Source organism: Oncorhynchus clarkii, chromosome 3 (assembly GCF_045791955.1).
Source record: "Oncorhynchus clarkii lewisi isolate Uvic-CL-2024 chromosome 3, UVic_Ocla_1.0, whole genome shotgun sequence".
Taxonomy (NCBI): domain Eukaryota; kingdom Metazoa; phylum Chordata; class Actinopteri; order Salmoniformes; family Salmonidae; genus Oncorhynchus; species Oncorhynchus clarkii.
This window is the reverse complement of record NC_092149.1, coordinates 704906-732461: the sequence shown is the minus strand read 5'-3', so window position 1 is coordinate 732461 and position 27556 is coordinate 704906. Positions and strand designations below refer to the sequence as shown.

Sequence of the window (27556 nt, the reverse complement as noted above, 5' to 3'; positions counted from 1 at the left end):
GGATGATGGTCAATATGGAGAAGTGGAGCAGTCTTCCATGAGACAATCATTGAATCATATTATTAAACAATGTTTACCTCTTAGATTTTAATTTGTCAAATTAAATAGAAATAATAGGCTCTGTAACAGTGAACATTTACAAAACATTTACAGAAGTAAGAAGATATTGTATGCAACATCATATTTACAAAGTCATGCTTAACATATAAAGAACCGCAACAGAAAACATCAAGGGGAACGTGATGCGTTAACCAACAGATAAATAATATGGACATTAAAACCAGTCCCAGAACTTCAGTCCACAGCAGGGTTCAAGGTGTCAGATCTGAAAAGGTATGGATAGGTAACAGTTAAGGACTAGGGATTATGAGCTAGGGGTTAGGGGTGTGGAGGTGTTAAGGACTAGGGATTAGGAGCTAGGGGTTAAGGACTAGGGATTAGGAGCTAGGGGTTAGGAACTAAGGGTTAGGAGCTAGGGGTTAGGAGCTAGGGGTTAGGAAGGGTTAAGGACTAGGGGTTAGGAGCTAGTGGTTAGGGGCTAGGGGTTAGGAGCTAAGGGTTAGGGGTGTGGAAGGGTTAAGGACTAGGGATTAGGAGCTAGTGGTTAGGGGGTTAGGAGCTAAGTGTTAGGGGTGTGGAAGGGTTAAGGACTAGGGAATAGGAGCTAGGTTTAAGGGACTAGGGGTCAGGAGCTAGGGGTTAGGAGCTAGGGGCTAGGAGCTAGGGGTTAGGAGCTAGGGGTTAGGAGCTAGGGGTTAAAGACTAGGGGTTAGGAGCTAGGGATTAGGAGCTAGGGATTAGGAGCTAGGTTTTAGGGACTAGGGTTTGATGTGTCGGCAGAGCGAGGCGATCTGTGTGATGCAGCTGGTGACAGCGGGGGGGACGGGCTGGGTGGTCTCTCCTCGCCAAGACGCCAGCGCAGCCAGAGCCTCCTTGGGGTTGCTAGGCGACAGGTCGTAGACAGTGTAGACAGCTGCCAGCTGGACCTCCCAGGGAACACCTGGAAAAGACATCACAGAGACTCATTGGTTGGCCATCTGTCCAATACAGACACACAGATCTGTCCAGTCTCATCTCTAAAAACAAAACAAAAAGTAATTCTGCTCAGATGAGACTGGACAGATGTCTGCCCGGTCCCGTCTGCCCGGTCCCGTCTGCCCGGTCCCGTCTGCCCGGTCTGAGCAGAATTACTTGTTGTTTTTAGCAGAAGAGTTAGGGTTACAGGTACATACATCCCACCCAGACACTGAGGTTATCAGCGCCTTCAGAAGGTAATCAGAACCCTGGACTTTTTACACATTTTATGTTTACAGCCTTAACTTAAAATGGATTCAATTAAATACAAATATCAGCAATCTACACACAATACCCCATAATGACATCACAATACCCCATAATGACATCACAATACCCTATAATGACATCACAATACCCTATAATGACATCACAATACCCTATAATGACATCACAATACCCCTTAATGACATCACAATACCCCATAATGACAAAGGGTTAGACAAATTAAATACCTTACTAAAAGTTTGGACACCTACTCATTCCAGAGTTTCTTTATTTTAAAAAGTTTCTATATTGTAGAATAATAGTAAAGACATTAAAACTATGAAATAAAACACATGGAATCATGTGAAAGTGATAAAAGAAAGTGATAAATAAAATATATTTTATATTTGAGTATCTTCAAAGTAGCCACCCTTTGCCTTGCCAGCTTTGCACAATCTTGGCAATCTCTCAACCAGCTTCACCTGGAATTATTTTTCAACAGTCTTGAATGAGTTCCCACATATGCTGAGCACTTGTTGGCTGCTTTTCATTCACTGGGCAGTCCAACTCATCCCAAACCATCTCAAATGGGTTGAGGTCGGGTGATTGTGAGCTCAGGTGCATCTGGTTTCCATTGATCATCCTTGAGATGTTCACACAACTTGATTGGAGTCCACCTGTTCAATTGATTGGACATGATTTGGAAAGGCCCACACCTGTCTATATGAGGTCCCACAGTTGACAGTGCATGTCGGAGCAAAAACCAAGCCATGAGGTTGAATAAAATTGTCCGTAGAGCTCCGAGACAGGATTGTGTCAAGGCACAGATCTGGAGAAGGGAACCAAAACATTTCAGAAGGTCCCCAAGAACACATTGGCCTCCATAATTCTTAAAATGGAAGAAGTTTTGAACCACCAAGACTCTTCCTAGAGCTGGCCCCCAGGCCAAACTGAGCAATCAGGGGAGAAGGGCCTTGGTCGGAGAGGTGACCAAGAACCCGATGGTCACTGATAGAGCTCCAGACTTACTCTGTGGAGATGGTTGTCCTTCTGGAAGGTTCTACTATCTCTGCAGCATTCCACCAATCAGGCCTTTATGGTAGAGTGGCCAGACGAAAGACACTCCTCAATAAAAGGCACATTACAGACCGCTTGGAGTTTGCCAAAAGGCACCTAAAGGACTCTGAGACCATGAGAAACAAGTTTCTCTGGTCTGATGAAACCAATATGAATCACTTTGGCCTGAATGCCAAGCGTCACGTCTGGAGGAAACCTGGCACCATCCCTACGGTGAAGCACGGTGGTGGCAGCATCATGCTGTGGGGATGTTTTCAGTCACAGGGACTGGGAGAGAATAGTCAGAATCGAGGTTCACCATCCAACAGGACAACGACCCTTAGCACACAGCCAAGACAATGCAGAAGTGGCTTCAGGACAAGTCTCTGAATGTCCTTGAGTGGCCAAGCAAGAGCCTGAACATCTCTGGAGAGACCTGAAAATAGCTGTTCATCCAACCTGACAGAGCTTGAGAGGATCTGCAGAGAAGAATGGGAGAAACTCCCCAAATACAGGTGTGCCAAGCTTGTAGCGTCATACCCAAGAAGACTGGAGGCTGTAATCGCTGCCAAAGGTGCTTCAACAAAGTAAAGGGTCTGAATACTTATGTAAATGTTATATTTCAGTTTTTATTTTTATAAATTAACCAGGTCTCTTAACTTTTTTTTTGCTTTGTCATTGTGGGGTATCGTGATGTCATTGTGGGGTATCGTGACGTCATTGTGGGGTATCGTGATGTCATTGTGGGGTATCGTGATGTCATTGTGGGGTATCGTGATGTCATTGTGGGGTATCGTGATGTCATAGCCACAAAAAGGCAGGAACCTTCCTGCTAGCCATGATTGGCTGAGATAATGAATGGGCTGGACATGCCAGGAGAGGAGTTTGGATTGGTCTACCATGCCGGATGCTTCTATCTATAACGTGAGCTGTTCAGTATGTGTTGACAGTCGTTTCTACCGCACCGTTTTTGAAAGATATAACGTTAGCCATTGAGAACTACAAATGTTTTTCTACTTTTCTCAGCAATATTGATGCCCTGAATGTAGCAGGCGCTATCGACAGATCAGCTGGAACAAGTGATGGGCTACTTTCTCCACAGGCCACAGTCAGTGTGAACCAGAGTGACTTGACACAACGCTGCCAAACAAGATGTAGCTACAACCAAAACGGAGTTAAATGGTTCCAGTCAGTGTGAACCAGAGTGACTTGACACAACGCTGCCAAACAAGATGTAGCTACAACCAAACCGGAGTTAAATGGTTCCAGTCAGTGTGAACCGGAGTGACTTGACACAACGCTGCCAAACAAGATGTAGCTACAACCAAACCGGAGTTAAATGGTTCCAGTCAGTGTGAACCGGAGTGACTTGACACAACGCTGCCAAACAAGATGTAGCTACAACCAAACCGGAGTTAAATGGTTCCAGTCAGTGTGAACCAGAGTGACTTGACACAACGCTGCCAAACAAGATGTAGCTACAACTAAACCGGAGTTAAACATGGTTCCAGTCTACCGTGAAGCGTTCCTCCATGTAAGAGTCTAGCTACAATTTCAGATATAAGTTCTTAATTTTGTCAGAAATGTGTTTTTATTGCAAGCTAAAGTGTACTGTTAGTTAGCTAGCAAACGTTAGCTTGCTGGCTCGCTAGCTAATGTTACGTGTATAATCTGTGTAGTAATATGATTTGAATCAGAAATCCATTTGCGTTGCTAGTTATAGCCTAATGTTAGCTAGCTAACGTTTACCCTAGTCTGTTAGCTTTAGCTACCTGCAGATTCATACTACAGCTATGACCATGTTTGTATTGGTAGTAGCACGAGCTGGGATTGTGCCCAGTCATAGTTTAGCTAGCTAGCCACATTCAGCCGTGGCAGTATGTTCATCCTGAAGCATTGAACTACACACATTCAGCCGTGGCAGTATTTCATCCTGAAGCATTGAACTACACACATTCAGCCGTGGCAGTATTTCATCCTGAAGCATTGAACTACACACATTCAGCCGTGGCAGTATTTCACCCTGACGATAGACATTCTGCCGGGTTAAAGCGACTGGGATGTCAGTCCGTCTGAGTAGAATGACTGATGAAATATAGATGGACCATTCCAGAAGCTTTACAGTAGACGGTTACCTTCTGACTGTCCGTGTCTGGCGAATGTGTTGATGACCCTGGCGATGTTCTTCACAGACGAGCCGCATCTCTCCTTTATCCCGAGCTGCCCGAGGCGCCCTAACGAGGTGGTTCTCATGGTTACACTTCATTGGTCAGTACAAATTATATATATAAAAAATAAAGTGTTTCCTGAAAAAAATTCTACACAAACAAAACACCACCCACCTATGAGTCTGAGGACCGCAGCCACAGTGACATCCTGGATGGGTGTTTGTCTTGACCTGGGCTGGGTCACCCAGGAGTTCATCATCGGCCACAGCTCTGTACTTTAAACAGAACAACAACAACACACCTAAGGCCACGATTCACTGACTGATACACACTCCTACATACTGTATCTACTGTCTTCAGTCTGTCATGTTGTCTCTATCTGACTGATACACACACTCCTACATACTGTATCTACTGTCTTCAGTCTGTCATGTTGTCTCTATCTGACTGATAAACACACTCCTACATACTGTATCTACTGTCTTCAGTCTGTCATGTCTCTATCTCCACTGACTGATATGGTGATACATACAGGTTGTGGCCGAAAGTTTTGAGAATGACAAATATTAATTTTCAAAGTCTGCTGCCTCAGTTTGTATGATAGAAATGTGCATATACTCCATAATGTAATGAAGAGTGATCAGATGAATTGCAATTCATTGCAAAGTCCCTCTTTGCCATGCAAATGAACTGAATCCCCCCCAAAAACATTTCCACTGCATTTCAGCCCTGCTACAAAAGGACCAGCTGGCATCATGTCAGTGATTATCTCGTTAACACAGGCGTGGGTGTTGACGAGGACAGGGATGGAGATCACTCTGTCATGCTGATTGAGTTCGAATAACAGACTGGAAGCTTCAAAAGGAGGGTGGTGCTTAGAATCATTGTTCTTCCTCTGTCAACCATGGTTACCTGCAAGGAAACACATGCCGTCATCATTGCTTTGCACAAAAAGGGCTTCACAGGCAAGAATATTGCTGCCAGTAAAATTGCACCTAAATCAACCATTTGATCAACCATCAACCAAGTTCATCAAGAACTTCAAGGAGAGCGGTTCAATTGTTGTGAAGAAGGCGTCATGGCGCCCAAGAAAGTCCAGCAAGCGCCAGGACCGTCTCCTAAAGTTGATTCAGCTGTGGGATCGGGGCACCACCAGTACAGAGCTTGCTCAGGAATGGCAGCAGGCAGGTGTGAGTGCATCTGCACGGACAGTGAGGCGAAGACTTTCTGAGGATGGCCTGGTGTCAAGAAGGGCAGCAAAGAAGCCACTTCTCTCCAGGAAAAACATCAGGGACAGACTGATATTCTGCAAAAGGTACAGGGATTGGACTGCTGAGGACTGGGGTAAAGTCGTTTTCTCTGATGAATCCCCTTTCCGATTGTTTGGGGCATCCGGGAAAAGCTTGTCCGGAGAAGACAAGGTGAGCGCTACCATCAGTCCGGTGTCATGCCAACAGTAAAGCATCCTGAGACCATTCATGTGTGGGGTTGCTTCTCAGCCAAGGGAGTGGGCTCACTCACAATTTTACCTAAGAACACAGCCATGAATAAAGAATGGTACCAACACATCCTTCGAGAGCACCTTCTCCCAACCATCCAGGAACAGTTTGGTGACAAACAATGCCTTTTCCAGCATGATGGAGCACCTTGCCATAACGCAAAAGTGATAACTAAGTGGCTCGGGGAACAAAACATTTATATTTTGGGTCCATGGTCAGGAAACTCCCCAGACCTTAATCCCATTGAGAACTTGTGGTCAATCCTAAAGAGACGGGTGGACAAACAAAAACCTGCAAATTCTGACAAACTCCAAGCATTGATTATGCAAGAATGGGCTGCCATCAGTCAGGATGTGGCCCAGAAGTTAATTGACAGCATGCCAGGGTGGATTGCAGAGGTCTTGAAAAAGAAGGGTCAACACTGCAAATATTGACTCTTTGCATCAATTTCATGTAATTGTCAATAAAAGCCTTTGACACTTATGAAATGCTTGTAATTATACTTCAGTATTCCATAGTAACATCTGACAAAAATATCTAAAGACACTGAAGCAGCAAACTTTTTGGAAATTAATATTTGTGTCATTCTCAACACTTTTGGCCACGACTATATAGTGTAGAGAATCATTGTACCATCTAAATCGCTGTATCTTTTCTACAACCATATTTACTGTTTACAGCAGCCGGTGTACAAAACCAAAACCAAAAGATGAAAAAAATTCAACTTTAGACCGGAAGCATAGAAATAGTGACATAGAACAGATCTACCTCTTCTTAGACTGGCTTTCAATGACAAATGACAGATCTATAACTCGCATTTCTGTGTGAATTTTGCAGATGTCACCTAAAAAGTGACATCTGCAGTCAAATGGGGCTAACTGGCTGAGTTAGTTACATACATTATCTAACCATCTTCAACGCTTCACAAAATCATTTTTAGGTCGTTTTCCACCCCCCCCCACATGCTGTCTAGCTAGATTATTATTTATCTGGATGGTCATAATGACATTAAAAGAGTTTGCTAAATGTATGCATCTGGTTCTGTCTTCACTGTTTTGTTAGCTGTTGAATTTCAGTCCAGCTGTGGCAGTCAACAACAACCAATAGCAGGCCTGCTTTCTACCTCAGTAGGTTGTCATGGGTCCACTTCCAGTGTGTATGAGAGCAGAGCAGCTCCAGGGTGAAGACGTGTTGCCAGGCAACGGGGTTCAGGTCCTGTCCCTGTCGCGGGTGTTTCTGGAAGGTCATCTCAGCTGCAGCTCTGACGGACGTCAACGTGCGGGACACCAACTGATCCACGTCACTAGGAGGACTCTGGGGACACAGACATGGCATGAAGTCCAAACAGATGCTACGCCAAGCTTCACAATACACAAACAGGAAATGGCCTTCTCAGTGACGGAATACTGACAACTCTTCCCTCTGTTAATTGATCAGAAGGCGGAGACCAATAGACAACAGTAGATCCATAAAACCTCATGACCACAGACCAAGATTACAGAGATGCCATACCTTCTCCCAACCCAGGTAAGCAGTTAGGCAGTGGAGCACCTCTCCTTGAGCTTTGACCTTGGTGACCGTGTGGATGGCCTGGCACACTACAGTCCTGCAGGAGAACACATTGGGCCATGTGGTCACCATGAACAGAACCAGCTTGGTTGACTCAGGGAAATCTGGGGGGGTAACAAGAACAGAAACAATGTCAACTCAAGCTGTGAAGTCACGTGACGTCAGTCAAATCAAGCTATTCAATGAAGCCATGTTACCTTCTCTAAGGACACTGTAGGCCAGGATGTGTTACCTTCTCTAAGGACGCCGTACCTTCTCTAAGGACACTGTAGGCCAGGATGTGTTACCTTCTCTAAGGGCGCTGTAGGCCAGGATGTGTTACCTTCTCTAAGGACGCTGTAGGCCAGGATGTGCTACCTTCTCTAAGGACGCTGTAGGCCAGGATGTGCTACCTTCTCTAAGGATGCCGTAGGCCAGGATGTGTTACCTTCTCTAAGGATGCCGTAGGCCAGGATGTGCTACCTTCTCTAAGGACGTCGTAGGCCAGGATGTGTTACCTTCTCTAAGGACGCTGTAGGCCAGGATGTGCTACATTCTCTAAAGACGCCGTAGGCCTGGATGAGTTACCTTCTCTAAGGATGCCGTAGGCCAGGATGTGTTACCTTCTCTAAGGATGCCGTAGGCCAGGATGTGTTACCTTCTCTAAGGATGCCGTAGGCCTGGACCTTCTCTAAGGACGCTGTAGGCCAGGATGAGTTACCTTCTCTAAGGACGCTGTAGGCCAGGATGAGTTACCTTCTCTAAGGACGCTGTAGGCCAGGATGAGTTACCTTCTCTAAGGACGCTGTAGGCCAGGATGAGTTACCTTCTCTAAGGACGCTGTAGGCCAGGATGAGTTACCTTCTCTAAGGACGCTGTAGGCCAGGATGAGTTACCTTCTCTAAGGACGCTGTAGGCCAGGATGTGTTACCTTCTCTAAGGACGCTGTAGGCCAGGATGAGTTACCTTCTCTAAGGACGCTGTAGGCCAGGATGTACTACCTTCTCTAAGGATAATGTAGGCCAGGATGAGTTACCTTCTCTAAGGATGCCGTAGGCCAGGATGTGCTACCTTCTCTAAGGATAATGTAGGCCAGGATGAGTTACCTTCTCTAAGGATGCCGTAGGCCAGGATGTGTTACCTTCTCTAAGGACGCTGTAGGCCAGGATGTGTTACCTTCTCTAAGGATGCTGTAGGCCAGGATATGTGCTCTGTCCCAGTCCCTCCTCCGTCGGCACAGAGCAGTGTAGACTCTAACCAGAGCCTGGAGGTGAGACCCAGGCAGCTCAGTCCTCTCAGTCTTCAGCTTAGTCAGCATCACCGACATCAGGTCATCTGCCAGAGGCTGACAAGTCACAGGACAGCCATGTACCAATGATTCACAGGACAGCCATGTACCAATGATTCACAGGACAGACATGTACCAACGATTCACAGGACAGCCATGTACCAATGATTCACAGGACAGACATGTACCAACGATTCACAGGACAGACATGTACCAACGATTCACAGGACAGACATGTACCAATGAGTCACAGGACAACCATGTAAGAGGTGTTACCGTCTACAAATTAAAGGGATACTTTAGGATCTCTGCTAGCAGATACCATTAACTTCTAGTCATTATGCTAACGCTAGTTAGCAACTACGTTCAAACTGCACGGAGACATAAAAATAGTATCCACGAGTTCACCTGACTCTGGGGAAGTCGATAAAGGAGACCACCTGACTCTGGGGAAGTCGATAAAGGAGACCTCCTGACTCTGGGGAAGTCGATAAAGGAGACCTCCTGACTCTGGGGAAGTCGATAAAGGAGACCTCCTGACTCTGGGGAAGTCGATAAAGGAGACCTCCTGACTCTGGGGAAGTCGATAAAGGAGACCTCCTGACTCTGGGGAAGTCGATAAAGGAGACCTCCTGACTCTGGGGAAGTCGATAAAGGAGACCTCCTGACTCTGGGGAAGTCGATAAAGGAGACCTCCTGACTCTGGGGAAGTCGATAAAGGAGACCTCCTGACTCTGGGGAAGTCGATAAAGGAGACCTCCTGACTCTGGGGAAGTCGATAAAGGAGACCTCCTGACTCTGGGGAAGTCGATAAAGGAGACCTCCTGACTCTGGGGAAGTCGATAAAGGAGGCCACCTGACTCTGGGGAAGTCGATAAAGGAGACCACCTGACTCTGGGGAAGTCGATAAAGGAGACTACCTGACTCTGGGGAAGTCGATAAAGGGTCTCATTGACAAAATCCAGAATAGAGGTTGACCGATTAGTCGGAATGGCCGATTAATTAGGGCCGATTTCAAGTTTTCATTTATACCTTTATTTAACTAGGCAAGTCAGTTAAGAACACATTCTTATTTTCAATGACGGCCTAGGAACGGTGGGTTAAGTGCCTCGTTCAGGGGCAGAACGACAGATTTTCACCTTGTCAGCTCGGGGGATCCAATCTTGCAACCTTACAGTTAACTAGTCCAACGCTCTAACCACCTGCCTCTCATTGCACTCCACGAGGAGCCTGCCTGTTACGCGAATGCAGTAAGCCAAGGTAAGTTGCTAGCTAGCATTAAACTTATCTTATAAAAAACAATCAACCATAATCACTAGTTAACTACACATGGTTGATGATATTACTAGATATTATCTAGCGTGTCCTGCGTTGCATTTAATCTGACTGAGCATACAAGTATCTAAGTATCTGACTGAGCGGTGGTAGGCAGAAGCAGGCGCATAAACATTCATTCAAACAGCACTTTCGTGCGTTTTGCCAGCAGCTCTTCGTTGTGCGTCAAGCATTGCGGTGTTTATGACTTCAAGCCTATCAACGCCCGAGATGAGGCTGGTGTAACCGAAGTGAAATGGCTAGCTAGTTAGCGCGCGCTAATAGCGTTTCAAACGTCACTCGCTCTGAGACTTGGAGTAGCATGGGTAACGCTGCTTCGATGGTAGCGGTTGTCGTTGTGTTGCTGGTTCGAGCCCAGGGAGGAGCGAGGAGAGGGACGGAAGCTATACTGTTACACTGGCAATACTAAAGTGCCTATAAGAACATCCAATAGTCAAAGGTTAATGAAATACAAATGGTATAGAGGGAAATAGTCCTATAATAACTACAACCTAAAACTTCTTACCTGGAATATTGAAGACTCATGTTAAAAGGAACCACCAGCTTTCATATGTTCTCATGTTCTGAGCAAGGAACTGAAACGTTAGCTTTCTTACATGGCACATATTGCACTTTTACTTTCTTCTCCAACACTTTGTTTGTGCATTATTTAAACCAAATTGAACATGTTTCATTATTTACTTGATGCTAAATTGATTTTATTGATGTATTATATTAAGTTAAAATAAGTGTTCATTCAGTATTGTTGTAATTGTCATTATTACAAATAAATAAATAAAAATTGGCTGATTAATTGGTATCGGCTTTTTTGGTCCTCCAATAATCGGTATCGGCGTTGAAAAATCATAATCGGTCGACCTCTACTCCAGAAGCATGCCTTTAAAAGATCCTACGGTAAATATGCTATGTAGGCAAAGCTGTTCGTGACTAACCTCATTGTCTGAGAACTCAGAGAGGACCTCCTTCTCCTCATCCCGTAACACAGGTTTCCTAGACAGATTCCCAACAAACAGGTGACTCTTGATGACAGGTAACAGGTCAAAACACTGGGCTGCTATCTTCTCTAAGGCCTGGGATATGGAGGCTTCGCCTGCTGCTTTCCCAACCAGTTTCTCCTTCTCTAAGGCCTGGGATATGGAGGCTTCGCCTGCTGGTTTCCCAAAAAGTTTCTCCATCTCTGTAGGCTGTGAAGAACTCCCATGTTGAGGTGTCCTGAGTAGTGGGTCAGGACAGGCTGATGTCGTGGAGGATATCCCCTTCGCAGCAGGGCCGGCCGTCGCCCCAGCAGGGCCGGGGGAGCAGTTATCCAGCCTCAGTCTTTTGGCACTCTTTGGTAGAAGCATGTTGACTCCACTTCGCTTCCCTCTTTGCTCTGTTTTGGTGAAAGCTGTGGACGAGGAGTTGATGGTTTTGAAGCCAGATATCTGACTGACAGAGCTGGAAGGTGTGGTCCCCGTCTCAGCAGAAGACATAGAGAGGTTTCCTCGGAGGATACTGAGAGTCCAGGCACGGGCAGACAGTTCTGGATACATGCTGTCTAGAATCCTCATGGAGTTCTCCTGGGCGGGACTAGTGGAGGAAGAGGAGGGGCTGAAGGCAGGAAGTCTCCCTGGAACAGGAACAGCGTGTTTAGGAGTGGCTGAACCAAACTGTAGTGGTGAGGAAGGGGTGGTTCGAGACGGGGAGCTCAACATCTGACCATCAGGTGCTGTTTGGGACCCCACAGGGGAAACAGGCCCTTCCATTGGTGAGGGAAAGGACAGTTTACCAATCACCTGTCTTGGATTGCCAGGTTTTACCGGTCTCGGAGGAGTTACAGTGAGAGGCATCAGAAGAGGAGGTAGTGGAGGACCCATTTCAAAGCGAACCTTCCCAATGGGAACTTTCCATGTACATTCTGGGGAGTGGCCCACAGGCAAGGCTGCTGTAGGTTTTGGGGAGTGGCCCACAGGCAAGGCTGCTGTAGGTTCTGGGGAGTGGCCCACAGGCAAGGCTGCTGGCCTGATCCCATCACTCATGTCAGGGCTGAGTCTTTCAATAATAACTTTACATGAAAGGGTGGCCGTTTGCTGGCCGTCCCTGGGAGCCGCGCCGTCCCTGGGAGCCGCGCCGTCCCTGGGAGCCGCGCCGTCCCTGGGAGTCACGCCGTCTTTCACTGAGCTGGTTTGGACTGCGTTTGATCTAACAAGACTCTTCCTGACACGCCCACTTCTAGTACTGATCATCTCAGTCTGGTCTTTCCCACCTAGTTTCTCAGACCCTTCATCTGTCAGCTGGGACTCAGAGATGCAGTCGGTGGTTGTAGGACGCTTACGGTCAGCTTTCATATCCTGGTGTTGTAGAACATGGACTGGGCGATCACAATCTTTCAGCATCCCGTTGTTCAAAGGCTCGTCCCTCTGTAACTCTGTAGGAGACGGTGGATTCCTAACGTCAGACCCTGGGTCTTCAGCATCTTTCCTTCCATTCATCCTCTTCGGTTGTGTACCAGATCTCAGGAGCTTCACGTTCACCACAGGGGAAAGACATATGGGACTATGTAACCTCTTGCAAACTGTATGGTTTCTGCTACTCTGAGCATTGGGTTTTGTTGCCTGGATGTCTTCATGGAGTTCAGATGTCGTAGTACAGTTCTCTACGTTATTTACAGAGCTCATTAAACTGGCAGGAGAGATGTGGACACTTGTTTTTGTCAGCGGTGCCAGAGACTTCTGTTCAGATGATGATTCCTCTGCCCCAGAGGAATGCACCGTGATGACTGTTGATACTATACCTACATCCTTCAGTCCTTCTGTAGGGTGACTGTGGGAGGCCAGTCTTTCTGTAGGTTGACTTGGGGAGGCCAGTCCTTCTGTGGGGTGACTGGGGGAGACCAGTCCTTCTGTAGGGTGACTGGGGGAGGCCAGTCCTTCTGTAGGGTGACTGGGGGAGGCCAGTCCTTCTGTAGGGTGACTGGGGGAGGCCAGTCCTTCTGTAGGGTGACTGGCGGAGGCCAGTCCTTCTGTAGGGTGACTGGCGGAGGCCAGTCCTTCTGTAGGGTGACTGGGGGAGGCCAGTCCTTCTGTAGTGTGACTGGGGGAGGCCAGTCCTTCTGTAGGGTGACTGGGGGAGGCCAGTCCTTCTGTAGGGTGACTGGGGGAGGCCAGTCCTTCTGTAGGGTGACTGGGGGAGGCCAGTCCTTCTGTAGGGTGACTGGGGGAGGCCAGTCCTTCTGTAGGGTGACTGGGGGAGGCCAGTCCTTCTGTTGGGTGACTGGGGGAGGCCAGTCCTTCTGTAGGGTGACTGGGGGAGGCCAGTCCTTCTGTAGGGTGACTGGGGGAGGCCAGTCCATCTGTAGGGTGACTGGGAGGGAACAGTACATCACCAACCTGTTTCCAAGAGAAACCCTCTTCATCGTCTTTATCTGATTCCTGGCCTGTAAACAACTTGTCTTGTTTATGGGGACATGCTTGAGGAGCTGCTTTCTGATCAGTTGTGTTACATTGAGTGTTAGGAGCCCATTCAGTCAGTTGTTCTGGACCAGTCACTGTCTCTGCAGAACACTCAACCAGAAGACTGGGTTCCAGCTGTTTAGTGGAGGGAGTTTGAGACACGCTGGCCTCTCCTGACTGATCTTTAATGCTTTCTACTTTCTCTGAGTCCCCATGGTTGATGCTCTGACCCGCCAAGACACAGCCATTATAACACGGGTTAGTCTCAACATCCATCTCTGTCATGTCTGGTGAGAAGTCCTGCACTTCTTCTCCTTGTGTCTGGGTGAGTGAGTTCTGAATGGCCCCATTATGGACAGAGAGGTTGTCTGGATGCTCTACTGAGTTTGGGAGACACTCTGTGGCTTTGGTAAAGGAAGGTAGATCATTAGAGGAGGTTTGAGTCTCTCCTGATGGTGACTGGATGGTTTCAGCAGCTGGTTCTACCTGCATGTCTTCCTGTTCACAGACAGCCACACTGTTCCTCTCTGTCTCTCCTGAGGTCCCTGTGGCCAGATCAGGGCTTTTTCTCAGAGTAGAATTAGTGCTGTCTGAAACAGGGCTTTCTCTCTGAGTAAAATTAATTCTGTCTGATGGTAGTTCCACTGAGGAGTCTGCAGGTTGTTGTCCTGCCAAAACAAGGGCCATCTGATTGGCTGGTCCAGTTTTCTGTCCTGCTGTCTGATTGGCTGGTCCAGGCTGCTGTCCTGCTGTCTGATTGGCTGGTCCTGTAGTGTAGACAGAGTGGTTTCTGTTCTCTAGAGGAGATCTGGTTCCTCGAGCTCTGGACTCCAAGACATCATCCAACCTCTCCTGAGCTGAGGAGCAGGGTAAGGGGGAGAGGACAGGGGGCAGCGGCTTGAACCAGTCCAGGATCTCCTCAACTGATCTACTATGTTTATGGCCTGGCGGGTCATTGTTCCTGCCGGGACCAGGGCCTGCCGGGTCACTGTTCCTGCTGGGTCCAGGGCCTGCCGGGTCACTGTTCCTGCCGGGTCCATGGCCTAGCGGGTCACTGTTCCTGCCGGGTCCATGGCCTAGCGGGTCACTGTTCCTGCCGGGTACATGGCCTAGCGGGTCACTGTTCCTGCTGGGTCCATGTCCTGCCGGGTCACTGTTCCTGCTGGGTCCATGGCCTGGCGGGTTACTGTTCCTGTTGGGTCCATGGCCTGGAGGGTCACTGTTCCTGCTGGGTCCATGGCCTGGCGGGTCACTGATCCTGCTGGGTCCATGGCCTGGCGGGTCACTGTTCCTGCTGGGTCCATGGCCTGGCGGGTCACTGTTCCTGCTGGGTCCATGGCCTGGCGGGTCACTGTCAGGTCTGTGGGGTTCAACTGTGCTGCGGTCTTGTAGGTGCTCCTTTAACTGCTGTTTCCTCCTGGCTGTGAGTGAGACAGACAGAGACATAATGATATTCTGGTCTGCTGTAACAAGGAGAGGTCCATTATATCATATGACATCATTACAATGCGTCTTGAATACATACCAGGGAGATGTGATGAGGGAGGAGCTACACACACCCATAGATCCTCCAGCAGCCTCTGGATCTTCTCTGTAAAACATACCACCGTATCAACACCATGATGACTGTAGATACTATACCCCACCGTATCAACACCGTGACGACTGTAGGTACTACACCCCACCGTGACGACTGTAGGTACTACACCCCACCGTGACGACTGTAGGTACTACACCCCACCGTGACGACTGTAGGTACTACACCCCACCGTGACGACTGTAGGTACTATACAACACCGTGACCACTGTAGGTACTACACCCCACCGTGACGACTGTAGGTACTACACCCCACCGTGACGACTGTAGGTACTACACCCCACCGTGACGACTGTAGGTACTACACCCCACCGTATCAACACCATGACGACTGTAGGTACTACACCCCACCGTATCAACACCATGACGAATGTAGGTACTACACCCCACCGTGACGACACCCCACTGTGACGACTGTAGGTACTACACCCCTACTACAGTACTATACAACACTGTGACGACTGTAGGTACTATACAACCCCATGACTACTGTAGGTACTATAATACACCGTGACAACTGTAGGTACTACACCTAACCAACACCATGATGACTGTAGGTTTTTAATTTAAATTTAACTAGGCAAGTCAGTTAAGAACAAATTCTTATTTACAATGACGGCCTACATGGGAACAATGGGTTAACTGGGGCAGAACGACAGATTTACTACTACCACTACTTCCACCTTGTCAGCTAGGGGATTCGATCCTGCAACCTTTCGGTTACTGGCCCAACGCTCTAACCCCTAGGCTACCTGCCGCCCCAAAGGTATTAGTGTGTGGTATCAAGTTGGTGTAATAAAAACATACCTTTATCCACCTGTGTTTCTTCAGGTGCCGTTGCTTGAGTTGATGTGCTCTTTAATACTGAACAAAGACAAGATTGAACTTAATTAACAAACGCTGTGATACTACTACTGCTACTTATACTGATACTACTACTACTGATACTGCTACTACTACTGCTACTACTGATACTGCTACTACTGATACTGCTACTACTGATACTGCTACTACTGATACTGCTACTACTGATACTGCTACTACTACTACTACTACTACTACTACTGATACTGCTACTACCGATACTACTACTACTACCACTACTACTACCACCACTACTACTGCTACTACTACTACCACCACTACCACCACTACTACCACTGCTACCACTACCACTGCTACTACTACCACTACCACTACTACTGCTACTACTACTACTACCACCACCACCACCACTACTACTACCACTACTACTACCACTACCACTGCTACTACTACCACTACCACTACCACCACCACCACCACCACCACTACTACCACTACTACTACCACTACTACCACCACTACCACTACTACGAACAGCACTGTTACCTTTATTCTTCTCCGTCTCCAGTTTCTCTAGTCGTTCCTGGAATAGAAAGAGGGTCCAATCAGATCGTTTCAAAACACTTTACAGTTGATACTACAGCCAATGAGACAGTCTCTAACACTCTACAACAGTGGTCACCAACCTTTTGAGTCAAGATCACAGAGTCAAAATGCAAGCTGAGATCTACCGCTCTGATTAGACTTTAAAAAACATAACCAATTAAAAACAGTTCTGTAGCAATGAGGTTTGAGCAGTAGACTATAGGCCCAATACATTATACAGCGCCTTGCAAAAGTATTCATCTCCCTTGGCGTTTTTCCTCATTTGTTGCATTACAACCTGTAATTTAAATGGATTTTTATTTGAATTTCAAGTAATGGACAAACACAAAATAGTCCAAATTGTTGAAGTGAAATGAAAAATAACACTTTCAAAGTATAAATAAAGAATAAAACCTGAAAAGTGGTGCGTTCATATGTATTCACCCCCTTTACTAGGAAGCCCCTAAATAAGACCTGGTGCAAACAATTACCTTCACAAGTCACATAATTAGTTAAATAAAGCCCACCTGTGTGCAATCTAATTGTCACATGATCTCAGTATATATATATATATATATATATATATATATATATATATATATATATATATATATATATATATATATATATATATATATATATATATATATATACACACACACACACCTTTTCTGAAAGGCCCCAGAGTCTGCAACACCATTAAGCAAGGGGCACCACCAAGCAAGCGGCACCATGAAGACCAAGGAGCTCTCCAAACAGGTCAGGGATAAAGTTGTGGAGAAGTACAGATCAGGGTTGGGTTATAAAAAAATATCAGGAACTTTGAACATCTCACGGAGCACCATTAAATCCATTATTCAAAAATATGAATTTGAAGAATATGGCACCACAACAAACCTGCCAAGAGAGGGCCGCCCACCAAAACTCACAGAACAGGCAAGGAGGGCAACAACGATGACCCTGAAGGAGCTGCAAAGTTCCACAGCGGAGATTGGAGTATCTGTCCATAGGACCACTTTAAGCCGTATACTCCACAGAGCTGGACTTTATGGAAGAGTGGCCAAAAAAATGCCATTGCTTAAAGAAAAAAATACGCAAACACGTTTGTTGTTCGCCAAAAGGCATGTGGGAGACTCCCCAAACATATGGAAGAAGGTACTTTGGTCAGATGACTAAAATTGAGCTTTTTGGCCATCAAGGAAAACGCTATGTCTGGTGCAAACCCAACACCTCTCATCACCCCGAGGACACCATCCCCACAGTGAAGCATGGTGGTGTCAGCATCATGCTGTGGGGATGTTTTTCCATCGGCAGGGAAACTGGTCAGAATTGAAGGAATGATTGATGGCGCTAAATAAAAAGGGACATTCTTGAGGGAAACCTGTTGGAGTCTTCAAGAGATTTAAGACTGGGACGGAGGTTCACCTTCCAGCAGGGCAATAACCCTAAGCATACTGTTAAAGCAACACTCGAGTGGTTTAAGAGGAAACATTTAAATGTATTGGAAAGGCCAAGTCAAAGCCCAGACCTCAATCCAACTGAGAATATGTGGTATGACTTAAAGATTGCTGTACACCAGCGGAACCCATCCAAACTTGAAGGAGCCGGAGCAGTTTTGCCTTGAAGAATGGGCAAAAATCCCAGTGGCTATATGTGCCAAGCTTATCAAGACATACTCCAAGAGACTGTCAGCTGTAATTGCTGCGAAAGGTGTCTCTACAAAGTATTGACATTGGGGGGTGATAGTTATGCACGCTCAAGTTCTGTTTTTTGGTTTTATTTCTTGTTTCTCAATAAAAAAATATTTTGCATCTTCAAAGTGGTAGGCATGTTGTGTAAATCAAATGATACACACACACCCCCTCCCCCAAAAAATCTATTTTAATTCCAGGTTCTAAGGCAACGAAATAGGAAAGATGCCAAGGAGGGTGAATACTTTCGCAAGCCACTGTTACTGCATTTTGGCTATGCTCAGTAGGCTTTAGGCCCAATATATTACCACTGCATATTGGCTATGCTCAGTAGGCTGTAGGTCCAATACATTATCCCTGCATATTGGCTATGCTCAGTAGGCTATAGACCCAATACATTATCCCTGCATATTGGCAATGCTCAGCACTCCCAATACATTATCCCTGCATATCGGCTATGCTCAGTAGGCTATAGACCCAATACATTATCACTGCTTATTGGCTATGCTCAGTAGGCTAGAGGTCCAATACATTATCCCTGCATATTGGCTATGCTCAGTAGGCTAGAGGCCCAATACATTATCCCTGCATATTGGCAATGCTCAGCACTCCCAATACATTATCCCTGCATATCGGCTATGCTCAGTAGGCTAGAGGCCCAATACATTATCCCTGCATATTGGCAACGCTCAGCACTCCCAATACATTATCCCTGCATATTGGCTATGCTCAGTAGACCCAATACATTATCCCTGCATATTGGCTATGCTCAGTAGGCTAGAGGCCCAATACATTATCCCTGCATATTGGCTATGCTCAGTAGGCTATAGGCCCAATACATTACCACTGCATATTGGCTATGCTCAGTAGGATATAAGCCCAATACATTATCACTGCATATTGGCTATGCTCAGTAGGCTATAGGCCCAATACATTATCCCTGCATATTGGCTATGCTCAGTAGGCTGTAGGCCCAATACATGACCACTGCATATTGGCTATGCTCAGTAGGCTATAAGCCCAATACATTATCCCTGCATATTGGCTATGCTCAGCACTCCCAATACATTATCCCTGCATATTGGCTATGCTCAGTAGGCCCAATACATTATCCCTGCATATTGGCTATGCTCAGTAGGCTATAGGACCAATACATTATCCCTGCATATTGGCTATGCTCAGCAGGCCCAATACATTATCCCTGCATATTGGCTATGCTCAGTAGGCTGTAAGCCCAATACATTATCACTGCATATTGGCTATGCTTGAATTGCCCTTCCAATGTTATTCTTCTCAGACCATTTAGAAAATATATTTTCTGGAAATAGATCATGTGTTGTATTACTTGTGAGGCACAGCTATTTTTACTGGACTGCTGTCCTGCATCTGATGGTCAGTCTGAGGGAGGGAGGGGGCAGCGGTAAGGCTGCTTCTCACCTGACTCACCGTCCCTCTGGTCTCCCTCCCTCTGCCCTCCCTCCCCCCGCTGAGAAAAGGGGACACAGTCTTCTAGCTGATGATGAAACTCAAGTCACTCTGCATTATTTAAAAGACAAGTCTCTAATAAAAACAACGTAAGCTTATCGGAACACTTTGTTAAAACTCCTTCATCGTAGCTGCAGTGCTGGTTGTAGCGTGAGTGGAAGTAGGGAGAACATGCAAACCTGAAGATGAAGAAGCTCGTTCTCCAGTACAATCTTCTCTGTTTTCAGCCTGGTAATGTCACGCTCTTGCTTGAGTTTAGAATCTAAAACAGAACAACCCAGGCACATCGCCAATAAGACAAGGCAGGTAAAAGGCTGTGTGACAGATCACAATAGGAATATTGTAAATGATGTTTCCCACAGACTAGAAAAATAATAGTAATATCAACCTTGAAACAGTACAAGTTGTTTTTCCAGGTCGTATTTTCTGTTGGTGAAATCAGAAGGTAGAAACATGAGTACAGCAACACCATGACTTATTCCATCCACTTGTTGTTTTAGTGTTCGGTGAAAACCCCCTTACAGAACGGATGTTCTGGCGTTGTCCTCCTTCAACTGCTGCACTTCCTCTGCTACCTTCTGACATGTCTTCAACGACACCTGACAAGACAAACACACGTCAAATCATCCCCGTACTAAACACTTTGACGCCAATACTTCACCGTGGTTCTTAGTTCAGTGGGTTGAAACCACGCAGACAAACATTGGATAAGTGTCAGAACGAGGAGGATTTATTGTCCCGATCGATGATACTGTTACCTGTGTTTTCAGCAGGTCTTTCTGCAGTGCCGTATTCTCCTGTCTCAGCTGGACATTATCCACACACTGCTTCTCTGTTGTCTCTTCATAATAAAACAGTTTCAGAGGAAAGACCGAGTTACATACACCAGACAGTGGACTATTACAATGTGGGTATATCAGCGGTTGAGGGTTTACAGAAAGTACAATTATAACCAGAGACAATACCTGCTACCATCTTCAGCTGGTCCTCAAGTCTCTTCTTTCTGGAGAACAGAGAGAGAGAGATGTCAGCGAAACAAGAACCAAACTAAATATGCTGTAAAATGTTCTTGATGAGTCTTACAGAGTCTCTGTTTTGTTGTTCTGCTCCTTCAGCCTCTCCACTTCCTCCAAAAGCTGCTGGGACAACTTCTCAGCGCTCTACAGGACAGAAACACAGCTCTGTTAGAGCTCTCCAGGACACAACACTGGTAGAGCTCTCCAGGACAATAGGACACAGCTCTGTTAGAGCTCTCTAGGACAATAGGACACAGCTCTGTTAGAGCTCTCCAGGACAATAGGACACAGCTCTGTTAGAGCTCTCCAGGACACAGCTCTGTTAGAGCTCTCCAGGACACAGCTCTGTTAGAGCTCTCCAGGACACAACACTGCCATGATGAGTAGAACGGAGCATTTCACATCTCTTACCTGCTTAGCCTCCAGCTCTGCCCGCACGGCTTCGTACTCTGCATGTTGCTTTACCAGAGAAGCTACTTTCAACTGCAGATCATCAAGTTGTATACGCTGCTTACTGGTCTCCCTGGAACAATGTCGTGTGACAGAAATAATGAACAACTTTATGTTGTCAACCATATAAGTTTCCATAACATGTCAAATACTCACAAAGACATAGAAGAGCATTTAGTAAAGAGGAACTGGAGAAGTGAAATGCGTCATACCTCTGGGATGTCTGGAGCTGTAAACAAACTGTCAAGGAAAACACTTCATAATCATGGAATTAAGCAGAGGCCTTTTATCCAAAGCATGAATGCGTGCATACATTTTTAGGTACGGGTGGTTCTGGGAATCGAACACACTATCCTAGCGTTGCCAGCGCTACGCTCTATCAACTGAGCTTGACGAACACTTCTAACAACACTGACAGTAGTGCAATGGGGGTGGCAGGTAGCCTTGTGGGTAAGGCTGTTGGGCCAATGGGGGTGGCAGGTAGCCTTGTGGATAAGGCTGTTGGGCCAATGGGGTGGCAGGTAGCCTTGTGGATAAGGCTGTTGGGCCAATGGGGGTGGCAGGTAGCCTTGTGGATAAGGCTGTTGGGCCAATGGGGGTGGCAGGTAGCCTTGTGGATAAGACTGTTGGGCCAATGGGGGTGGCAGGTAGCCTTGTGGATAAGACTGTTGGGCCAATGGGGGTGGCAGGTAGCCTTGTGGATAAGGCTGTTGGGCCAATGGGGGTGGCAGGTAGCCTTGTGGATAAGACTGTTGGGCCAATGGGGGTGGCAGGTAGCCTTGTGGATAAGGCTGTTGGGCCAATGGGAGTGGCAGGTAGCCTTGTGGGTAGCCTTGTGGATAAGACTGTTGGGCCAATGGGGGTGGCAGGTAGCCTTGTGGATAAGGCTGTTGGGCCAAAGGGGGTGGCAGGTAGCCTTGTGGATAAGACTGTTGGGCCAATGGGGGTGGCAGGTAGCCTTGTGGATAAGGCTGTTGGGCCAAAGGGGGTGGCAGGTAGCCTTGTGGATAAGGATGTTGGGCCAATGGGGGTGGCAGGTAGCATTGTGGATAAGGCTGTTGGGCCAATGGGGGTGGCAGGTAGCATTGTGGATAAGGCTGTTGGGCCAATGGGGGTGGCAGGTAGCCTTGTGGATAAGGCTGTTGGGCCAATGGGGGTGGCAGGTAGCCTTGTGGATAAGACTGTTGGGCCAATGGGGGTGGCAGGTAGCCTTGTGGATAAGACTGTTGGGCCAATGGGGGTGGCAGGTAGCCTTGTGGATAAGGCTGTTGGGCCAATGGGGGTGGCAGGTAGCCTTGTGGATAAGGCTGTTGGGCCAATGGGGGTGGCAGGTAGCCTTTACCTCAGTAAGGTCACCCCCATAGAATTCTAATGGTCACCCCCATAGAATTCTAATGGTCACCCCCATAGAATTCTAATGGCCACTCCCATAGAAGTCTAAATGGCCACTCCCATAGAAGTCTAAATGGCCACTCCCATAGAAGTCTAAATGGCCACTCCCATAGAAGTCTAAATGGCCACTCCCATAGAAGTCTAAATGGCCACTCCCATAGAAGTCTAAATGGTCACTTCCACTAAGGACGAGGTCAGTACAATACATAATCACCTTGAACCTCTCATCCCACTGTAACCAGTGAAGTCAAAACAGACTTGTTATGATGGTGTTATATTGTAACACCAGTGAAGTCAAAACAGACTTATTATGATGGTGTTATCTTGTAACACCAGTGACAGGAGTGAGAGTAGTGAAGTCGGAAATAGTGGCCATTAGTACCAGAGCCAGCCAATCAGAACAGTTTTCTGTTCTGTTCATTCCAAGGGAGGCACTGAGACCTAATTAATGACTGAAGAGCATGAATGGCTGAGAACCTAATTAACGACTGAAGAGAGGCTGAAGAGCATGAATGGCTGAGACCTAATGAATGACTGAAGACAGGCTGAAGAGCATGAATGGCTGAGACCCAATGAATGACTGAAGACAGGCTGAAGAGCATGAATGGCTGAGACCTAATTAATGACTGAAGAGAGGCTGAAGAGCATGAATGGCTGAGACCTAACAACTGAAGAGAGTGAATGGACTTTTGAAAGGATATCTTCACACTTCCCTTGATATTCACTCAGCAGGTGACTGAAAAAAAAAAAGTTAAACAGATTACATTAGTAGCCTACCGTTTCTAAAACATACCAGTCATTCACTCCACCTGTTACATTAAACATGGTAGGCCTAGCTACATAGCTACATGGTAGGCCTAGCTACATAGCTACATGGTAGGCCTAGCTACATGGTAGGCCTAGCTACATGGTAGGCCTAGCTACATAGCTACATGGTAGGCCTAGCTACATAGCTACATGGTAGGCCTAGCTACATAGCTACATGGTAGGCCTAGCTACATAGCTACATGGTAGGCCTAGCTACATAGCTACATGGTAGGCCTAGCTACATATGTGTTTAACATTGTCATTTTCAGTTCCAAAACACAGCTAGCTACATCAGATGAGTCTAGATAGAGTCTATGGGTCCTAGTCAGTCAAACCAGCCACCGGGTCAATGACAACACTGTTGCTGCTCTGTGACATGTGTAGCAGACAGACATATAGCTTTAACGTCGTGTCTGGCTCCGTTTCCACACAGATGTTTATTGACAAGTGGAATGAAACTGTCATCAGAATTCAGACAATGCAGGTTTGTTTTCAACTTCCAGGGAACCAGACTACAGAGTTTGATTGAATATCCCCCAGTCCTGATTATGTATGTAGTTAGCTGTTTGATTGAATAGCCCCCCACCCTGAGTATGTATGTAGTTAGCTGTTTGATTGAATAGCCCCCACCCTGAGTATGTATGTAGTTAGTTAGTTGTTTGATTGAATAGCCCCCCCACCCTGAGTATATATGTAGTTAGTTGTTTGATTGAATAGCCCCCACCCTGAGTATGTAGTTAGCTGTTTGATTGAATAGCCCCCCACCCTGAGTATATATGTAGTTAGCTGTTTGATTGAATAGCCCCCCACCCTGAGTATGTAGTTAGCTGTTTGATTGAATAGCCCCCCACCCTGAGTATGTAGTTAGCTGTTTGATTGAATAGCCCCCCACCCTGAGTATATATGTAGTTAGCTGTTTGATTGAATAGCCCCCACCCTGAGTATGTATGTAGTTAGTTAGCTGTTTGATTGAATAGCCCCCACCCTGAGTATATATGTAGTTAGCTGTTTGATTGAATAGCCCCCCACCCTGAGTATGTATGTAGTTAGTTAGCTGTTTGATTGAATAGCCCCCACCCTGAGTATATATGTAGTTAGCTGTTTGATTGAATAGCCCCCACCCTGAGTATATATGTAGTTAGCTGTTTGATTGAATAGCCCCCACCCTGAGTATGTATGTAGTTAGCTGTTTGATTGAATAGCCCCCACCCTGAGTATGTATGTAGTTAGTTGTTTGATTGAATAGCCCCCACCCTGAGTATGTATGTAGTTAGCTGTTTGATTGAATAGCCCCCACCCTGAGTATGTATGTAGTTAGTTGTTTGATTGAATAGCCCCCACCCTGAGTATGTATGTAGTTAGTTAGTTGTTTGATTGAATAGCCCCCCACCCTGAGTATGTATGTAGTTAGCTGTTTGATTGAATAGCCCCCACCCTGAGTATATATGTAGTTAGTTAGCTGTTTGATTGAATAGCCCCCCCACCCTGAGTATGTATGTAGTTAGTTAGTTGTTTGATTGAATAGCCCCCACCCTGAGTATATATGTAGTTAGCTGTTTGATTGAATAGCCCCCCACCCTGAGTATGTATGTAGTTAGTTAGTTGTTTGATTGAATAGCCCCCACCCTGAGTATATATGTAGTTAGCTGTTTGATTGAATAGCCCCCCACCCTGAGTATGTATGTAGTTAGTTAGCTGTTTGATTGAATAGCCCCCACCCTGAGTATGTAGTTAGCTGTTTGATTGAATAGCCCCCACCCTGAGTATATATGTAGTTAGTTAGCTGTTTGATTGAATAGCCCCCCCACCCTGAGTATGTATGTAGTTAGTTAGCTGTTTGATTGAATAGCCCCCACCCTGAGTATATATGTAGTTAGCTGTTTGATTGAATAGCCCCCACCCTGAGTATGTATGTAGTTAGCTGTTTGATTGAATAGCCCCCACCCTGAGTATGTAGTTAGCTGTTTGATTGAATAGCCCCCACCCTGAGTATGTATGTAGTTAGTTAGCTGTTTGATTGAATAGCCCCCACCCTGAGTATATATGTAGTTAGCTGTATGATTGAATAGCCCCCACCCTGAGTATGTATGTAGTTAGTTAGCTGTTTGATTGAATAGCCCCCACCCTGAGTATGTATGTAGTTAGTTAGCTGTTTGATTGAATAGCACCCACCCTGAGTATATATGTAGTTAGCTGTTTGATTGAATAGCCCCCACCCTGAGTATGTAGTTAGCTGTTTGATTGAATAGCCCCCACCCTGAGTATGTATGTAGTTAGCTGTTTGATTGAATAGCCCCCCACCCTGAGTATATATGTAGTTAGCTGTTTGATTGAATAGCCCCCACCCTGAGTATATATGTAGATAGCTGTTTGATTCAATAGCCCCCACCCTGAGTATGTATGTAGTTAGCTGTTCGATTGAATAGCCCCCCACCCTGAGTATATATGTAGTTAGCTGTTTGATTGAATAGCCCCCACCCTGAGTATATATGTAGATAGCTGTTTGATTGAATAGCCCCCACCCTGAGTATGTATGTAGTTAGTTAGCTGTTTGATTGAATAGCCCCCACCCTGAGTATGTATGTAGTTAGTTAGCTGTTTGATTGAATAGCACCCACCCTGAGTATATATGTAGTTAGCTGTTTGATTGAATAGCCCCCACCCTGAGTATGTAGTTAGCTGTTTGATTGAATAGCCCCCACCCTGAGTATGTATGTAGTTAGCTGTGTTTTAGGGGCCTGTACAGCCTCATCTCATCACACAAGTCTAATAACGTTAGTTACTTACTCGGAGTCAATAGTTTTCTGTTTCAAAACCAGGAGAGCTGCCACATATTCGTTTAGGTTCTACAATGAGAGAGAGGATGGATTGTCCGTCAGTATAGTTTGGTGAAATATTAGCTAACTATCTTTTTCTCCAGGTTTGAAGCAAGCATAGACCAGTAGCCAGAGCCTTTCTCTCCTCACCTGGTGAAGCACAGTGCAGTTTTGACAGGCTCCAGTAGTTGCTCCTGAAGCGATTTTGGAAAGATTCTCCCCCGGCATCATGATAAGTCGTCACAGTTACTGTCCAATATCCCAAACTAGTAATGTCAAAATAGAACTACTGACATTAAAAACACAAACACTTGACAACAAATTCGGCATGACACAAACGCACTGTCCCACGTTGACTCAGGACCCAAAATATACACGGGGTTGTCTATAGAAATGCCGGTCTGAAAAAGTCAAACCTTAGCGATATATTTTTTCAGATTTTTTATATATTACATTTTTGCATTATTATTATAAACAACAAACAATACAAAAAAGTACATGGGGGAACACAAGCATATATAAAGAATATCCCAAGAACAATTGGGCTAGGGGAGGGGCTGGGGGCGGTGGCGGGGCTGGGGGCGGGGCTTGGGGTACAATAATCACGTTACACAACGACCTCAAGGGGAATATACACGTTTATCATTCTAACAGTTTATTTGTTGTATTTAGTGGTCTTAAAATAAAGTTCCATTTATTTTTGTAATGTAAAATGTGATGTTTTGTTTGTAAATTTACATTTGTGAATATGGCCAAAAGAATAATGAAATTAATTGTTTCAACTTATTTCTATCGTAGGTAAATAATCCAAGCAGTACATCTCTCCACAGTAGTGTAAAATCTTCATAAATGTGTTTGATTATAAATCTACTGATGTCTTATTCCTTAAATGTATAAAATACCGAAAAAGATACAACACTGTTTCTGGGTGGTCATTACAAAAGATACAACACTGTTTCTGGGTGGTCATTACAAAAGATACAACACTGTTTCTGGGTGGTCATTACAAAAGATACAACACTGTTTCTGGGTGGTCATTACAAAAGATACAACACTGTTTCTGGGTGGTCATTACAAAAGGTACAACACTGTTTCTGGGTGGTCATTACAAAAGATACAACACTGTTTCTGGGTGGTCATTACAAAAGGTACAACACTGTTTCTGGGTGGTCATTACAAAAGATACAACACTGTTTCTGGGTGGTCATTACAAAAGATACAACACTGTTTCTGGGTGGTCATTACAAAAGATACAACACTGTTTCTGGGTGGTCATTACAAAAGAT

The 27556-nt window shown here is 45.9% G+C and overlaps 1 protein-coding gene across 1 annotated transcript; it reads right to left on the bottom strand.

The window, feature by feature from the left end:
• Positions 1-355: 355 nt before the first annotated feature.
• On the bottom strand, positions 356-26625 carry LOC139405567 (mucin-2-like). Its single transcript, XM_071147979.1, has 21 exons — positions 26421-26625; positions 26242-26300; positions 23349-23383; positions 21468-21486; positions 21217-21328; positions 20873-20949; positions 20755-20792; positions 20548-20630; positions 20312-20388; positions 20178-20215; positions 19969-20051; positions 16575-16611; positions 16011-16067; positions 15132-15197; positions 11108-15027; positions 8729-8897; positions 7517-7677; positions 7128-7318; positions 4680-4780; positions 4473-4571; positions 356-1000 (listed from the first exon to the last, which is right to left on the bottom strand). The coding sequence occupies exons 1-21, from the start codon at positions 26499-26501 to the stop codon at positions 819-821; spliced, it is 5685 nt and encodes a 1894-aa protein (XP_071004080.1). The 5' UTR covers positions 26502-26625; the 3' UTR covers positions 356-818.
• Positions 26626-27556: the final 931 nt, after the last annotated feature.